The sequence below is a fragment of the Maylandia zebra genome, unplaced genomic scaffold (genome assembly GCF_041146795.1).
Source record: "Maylandia zebra isolate NMK-2024a unplaced genomic scaffold, Mzebra_GT3a scaffold22, whole genome shotgun sequence".
Lineage (NCBI taxonomy): Eukaryota > Metazoa > Chordata > Actinopteri > Cichliformes > Cichlidae > Maylandia > Maylandia zebra.
In genome coordinates, this window is record NW_027490052.1 from 63,920 (window position 1) to 70,000 (window position 6,081).

A 6,081-nucleotide genomic window follows, 5' to 3' on the forward strand; every position below is an offset into this window, starting at 1 on the left:
CGAAAGAATTTTCACACTAAGAGAACTACATTCCCCGAAAGACTACGGACACACGGTTTACGTCAAAAAAATTTCTCAGCTTTGTAGAAACCGCAGATTCGAGTCAGATTTTGTTTGATTTTCTTGGAGTATGACTTTCGAAGGCTTATTCTTTCAACTTGATTAACTCTTTAATATGAGTTATATTTCTTGTTTGCTTGAAGAAGACATTATACTCGAGTACAAAAACACGCTAATGCACCCCCACCGCACGCGCGCGCGCACACACACACACACACACACACCCCGCTATATTCTAAAACAAAGCCACTAGTGAAATGTATAATATAATGTATCTCATATAATTAGTATAATATATAGTATAATATAATGTATATTATACTATATATAGTATAATATAATGTATAATATAATGTATAATGTATATATAATGTATCTCAACAGAAGTAAGTTAAAACAAAATTGGTATGCTTCAATTAACTGCTTCAAAACATTTCACAAAAACAGCTGCAGGTTAGACAAAAACCTCCAATAAACTGACAAAAAACGATTATAATTCATAGTTATAAATTCCCATATTTGAATTTCCATATTTACAGAATTAGAAAGTATGTTTACAGTCTGGTGCAACAATAACTTGTAGATAATTTCCCTTTCATACTCTGAAGTCATTCACAAATAAGTATTACAGTTTGCTGGTTTGACTGATAGGTATGCCAACATCGCTGTAGCAGACTGCTGTCTACCAGAACTCACAATGTCAACAACTCCACTATGTTTGTGCTGATGGTGCTTCTTAGAGAATTTTTAAAGGCATTCTCAAACAGACACCAATGCGTGCAGAGTGTTACGACTCATTTAAGACATTTGTGCTTCAGTTTTCGTGAGCGAAATTCTAGTGTTTCACCTTGGACTAAATAGCACTTATCTGTGCCTGTTTGTTGCATCCGTAAACTTATGAATCCTACTAGAAAAGATTGCCAGCTTTTGCTAATCAACACAAAAAAACCCCCATATACAATATCCATAAGCTAACCCTAACCAGAGACCAAAAGCAGCATTTTCAAGGTGACTTTTAAAGATCTATGACTGAGCGTTGCTGTTTGGTCTCTTGGTCAAAGACTATCTAATCGGCTCTAAAACTGACCCACCACTTCTCAGTTAGCACTTCCTTCCACTTCCCAAGCTCCTCCAACCAGACACTGACAACCACTGACATGAGGATGAAAAGGATAAAAAGTTGCACAAGGGAATGCAAAATTTAAACAAAATAATATTTTTTACTTTTATTGTTTTTTTTTTTTTTTAATTTTCAATATTTATCTTGATTACTACATTTAATTTTATACATATATATTTTTTTATAAATATATGTAATTAAAACATCAACTGTAAACTTGAAACATATTTTAGGTCAAATTTTGGGTGAAAGTTTCTCTTCACTTTGGTTTGGTGCTGGTACAAGATCAACATTAAAATGCTTCCGGATCAGATCTGGCTGGCATAAAAGGAAGAGGAGTCGCAGTCACCTTCCACAGCTCCTGCAAAAATATATATAACATACAAATAAACAACTTATTCCACTTGATGAAAGTCATCCTTTATCACAAACCCACTTAACCGTATTGGATAAAAATGAAACCTTTTCACTGTTTGCATGTTATATTTTCAAAAAAAAAAGTTATTGTATATTTATTTTTAAATGGTTAAAAAATTGCTTTTTGAGAATTCCAAATGATGAAAAATACTTTTGGTACCATAAATCGAACATAAGAGGAAAATTGTCTTTTATCAAGCAGTTTAAATACAAACACTGTCTTGCTGTAAGCGGCATGTTAGCATATCATACTGCAAACAGTGGTATCAATCAATCAATATGACACTCGCAACAGTGTCTCCAAAAGATTAACACTGGAGTAGCACTTTGTACTACAATAACAAAAGCAACTCTGACGTGCATTTAAATGCATTTACAGTAAGTTACTGCAAACAGTGTCATTTGAGGTTTATGATCAAAAATAAGCATTCAATAAGGTTAAAAAATAGCTAATATAGACTATACTGCCAAAAGTATTTGCTTCTCTGAATTCACACACATATGAACTTGAGTTCCTAATTAGTTTAAATCCTTCCAGAACCACATTTCTGAGGTCAGACACTGAATTTGGTTGAGGAGGCCTGGCTTGCAGTCTTCGCTCTAATTCACCCCAAAGGTGATCTATTGGATTGAGGTCAGTTCTTCCACACCAAACTCACTCATTAATGTCTTTATGGACCTTGCTCTATCCACTCATGTGCAGTCATGTTCAAACAGGAAGGGCCATCCCCAAACTATTCCCACAAAGCTGGGAGAATTAAATTGTCCAAAACGAGTTCATTTAACTCCTGAAAAACAACCCCACACCATAAATCCCCCTTCACCAAACGTCTTGTCCTGGAAACCATCAAACCTAGACTCATCCATCGGATTGCCAGAGGGAGAAGCATGATTTGCCCTTTCAGAGAACATGCCACCATTGACAGTTGACTGATTAATAGTTGCTAGTGCGGAAATTTCTTGACTGGACTTGTTGCACATCCTACCACACTGGAGTTCACCGAGCTCCTGAGAGTGATCTATTCTTTCATAAATGCTTGTAGAAGCAGTCTGCATGTCTAGGACACCTGTGGCCATGGAAGTGATTGGAACACCTGGATTCAATGACTTGGATGGGTAATACTTCTGGCAGTCTAGTGTATAAAACTGTAGTTATGGTCAAATTATGTTGGCTAATGTTTTACTCACCAGTTGTTCTACACGTTCATATAAAATAAACTGATCAAAGTTAGAAGGGAGCTGATCGACTCTGAAACTACATCGTCCGTTCTCCAGGTCCTGAAGTTGGTTCATACAGTGGATGAAATGATCATAGGCTTCACAGGAAACATCCATGTGCTGCAAGGTGAAGTTCATCCTTGAAGATAGAAACATAGTCACTTAAAAAGTAGAAGTAGGGGCGGCTATGGCTCAGGAGACAGAGTGGATCATATGTACTAATGAAAAACTCTGGTGGTTTGAGGCCTTGCTCCTCCAACCTGGGTGTCAAAGCATCCTTGCCAACATTCAAGATAGTGTGAGATTGTGAAGGCTAGCTTAGGTACAGAAAAAAGCACTCGTGTGAATGGAGGAATGAGGCTTGCAGTAAAAAGGACCTTGGAACGTAGAGCTTAGGGTTAGGCTAACCCTTAAAGCCATTACACACTGAGCGTGTGGCAAAAACCAGCGACACAAAATATATATATATAAATAAAATTGAATTGAATTGAATTAAAAAATCCCAACTTTTCCAGATCCAGACTTGTCATGTAACATCTATACAGACTAAACATTGTGTTTTTGCAGAAAATTTGTCCTGAAATAATGTACCTAGCACAGGGGTGGGCAATTCCAGGCTGTGAGGGCCGGTGTCCTGCAGGTTTTAGATCTCACCTTGGGTCAACACACCTGAATCATATGATTAGTTCATTACCAGGCCTCTGGAGAACTTCAGGACATGTTGAGGAGCTAATTTAGCCATTTAAATCAGCTGTGTTGGTTCAAGGACACATCTAAAACCTGCAGGGACACCGGCCCTCGAGGCCTGGAGTTGCCCACCCCTGACCAAGCAGATAACCAGCTTCAAAGCATAATGTCTCCACCTCCGTGCTGGACTGAAGGGATGGTGTTTTCTGGCTCAGCATTTCTCTTCCTCTAACACAGCAGGTCAGGCTGTTGCCAAACTCGACTTTGGTCTCATCTGACAGCAGCACTTTCTCCCAAGCGTTCTCTGAATCACTTACAAGTAGAGTTAGATTTCCTGAAAGCCCACAGTTTTCCCATAGCTTAACTTCTCGACATTTTTGCCTGGTATAAACAGTTCAGTATTGCAGACAGTTTTAAATTCTAAGAAAATTATTCCTTGTATATTTCTTCTTCTTAACATCTGAACACTACAGCTATAATTGTAGATCACGGACAGATCCACACAGTACCCTTTGAGGCTGAGAACTTGTGGCCTCCCTCTCTTGTAATGCAAGTGTACTAGCCAAAGGTGGAGTCCTATCATGTGATATGAAGCGGCTAAATAAGTTGTCAAGTTAATTACAGAACATTTTTGGTAGAGGTAGTGAGATTATTTGAACATTTAAGCAGAGTTTTAAAACCTTTGTTTTGCCAACACGGCGGTCAGAGTGCAGCCTTACACAGCAGTCGAGCTCCTCGGGCATCGGTTTAGAGCTGAGACACGTCCCAGGCTCCGGTGAACGAGGTGATCCAATAATGTATTTTCTACTCTGTCCTTGCTCAACCAGCAGCATCGAGCACGCTTACTGATGCTGTTTCAATTTCTTACCTCAAAGTTGCCTCAATGTCATTGACGCTGAGAACTGCTTCATGTGTTGATGCAGCTTTACTGTGGTTGTTACACTTTCTTAGCCTCTCATAAAGTTTCAGTTTTCAGGCCCCTCTTCTGTGGAACCAGCTTCCAGCTTGGATTCAGGAGACAGACACTATCTCTACTTTTAACCTCCTAGGACCTGCGTCCACATATGTGGACATCACATTTTGGGTTATTTAGACCAAAATACAAAATTTTGCTCTACAAGGGCCTGAGTTCCACTTACGAGGACATTATGCTGCCACTGATCTATCAAAATTTAAAACAAACGTCCTCATATGTGGATCTAATTTTTCTCAGAAACAAAAATCAGGTAAAAAAAAAAAAATCTGGTAATTCTTTGTTTTTACATTCATCAGGTCCCAATCAGCCCAAATAGCAAAGAGAAATTAAAAATGCTGCCGTGGAAGAGTTCGGGTCTTAGGAGGTTAGTCAGGGCTGGATCAGGTGACCCTGAACCCTCCTTTAGTGACGGTTCGCTCCTCGGGGTTTCCCATAATGCACAAAAAGCTTTTTTTCCTCCTTTCACTTCCCACTACTGCATATCATTACCGTGTATCTTCTCACATTGTTTGTGTTTTGTCTCAGTTGTTCTGCTTTTCTTTACCCTCACACCCAACCTGTTGTGCGATTTCTATTACAGAGTCTTGACTTAACAATATAAAACACCTTGAGGTGACTACGGTGGTGAACTAGCACCACATAAATGAAAATCAATTGAATTTATCGTCGTAGTTGGGTGGAAGTTAATGCTTTGTATGTTTCATGCTGAGTCAAGTTTAAAGTTTGTTTGCTTGCAGAACCTCTGGGAGAAATATTAATCCTGTACATTTTCTCATTCTCGTGTGAGTTGGCTGACCCACTATTTTTATCAGCTTAAGAAACATGATCATTCCACTGTGTATAAGGCCAAATATGCTCAGGTATACTATATATGTTTTCACCATACCTTTTCTCAATGGAGATGAAGACAGTGCAGGTGTGTGGAAAGTTGCTGCAGAGTCGGTGCAGTGTTCGGAATAGGCCATCCGTCAGATCATCATCATAACAAACTGGTGACACATTAAGAAATCTAATTATTGCTGAGCTTCTGCATTTGACGGTTCCATAAATGACTCTAAAGTCTGAACTCAAAACTGTCTCAGTAAATAACTGCTTTTTACAAATCGCTTCACGAGTTGCTTCAGTTGCTCAGCAGTCTGGAGCCTCCTTTGCCACATACAGCATCTCAGTAGTTCACACTGTGTGCTACTCTGGGCTTTGCATGGTAGCGTTTCTGACAACGAACTGGTGCTTAAACCTCGCTGTGAGGCACATAATTTTAAAGGTTTGCCCACAGTGTCTTGTCTAGAACCTTCCCACCTTTTTCAGTAACTCTTTCAGAGTAGAGCATACATGGTGAAAAAGAGCTCTGATCTTTTAGAGATGTCATCCTTAAGACTTACCATCAGCAGCAATTATGATGCTAGTGTTATTCAGATCTGCTACCTCCTCCTTTGTCCAACTAAACTCCACAGCAGCATCTGCAAAGATCAGACAAAGGAAAGTAGTTATCGTACTGGTTTCTAGTTCGGTGTATTGGTGGTTAACCAATCAACTCATACATCCAAACTGGAGACTAAAGTCTGTTACATCCATCCAGCCATTTTGCGGTCAAGCAGGCCGC

At 39.2% G+C, this 6,081-nt stretch overlaps 1 protein-coding gene across 6 annotated transcripts in view; it reads right to left on the bottom strand.

Annotated features, from left to right (window-relative positions):
* Positions 1 to 1,260: 1,260 nt before the first annotated feature.
* The window catches only part of mettl22 (methyltransferase 22, Kin17 lysine), a 28,316-nt gene continuing 23,495 nt past the window's right edge, over positions 1,261 to 6,081 (bottom strand). For all 6 annotated transcript variants that reach the window (XM_076881573.1, XM_076881569.1, XM_076881575.1 and 3 more), the window contains 4 exons: positions 5,861 to 5,938; positions 5,365 to 5,467; positions 2,786 to 2,954; positions 1,261 to 1,541 (listed from right to left, as the gene is read on the bottom strand). In XM_076881573.1, the coding sequence (XP_076737688.1) occupies positions 1,473 to 1,541; positions 2,786 to 2,954; positions 5,365 to 5,467; positions 5,861 to 5,938 (419 nt within the window). In that variant the 3' untranslated portion in view covers positions 1,261 to 1,472. The remainder of the gene's footprint in view (positions 1,542 to 2,785; positions 2,955 to 5,364; positions 5,468 to 5,860; positions 5,939 to 6,081) is intronic.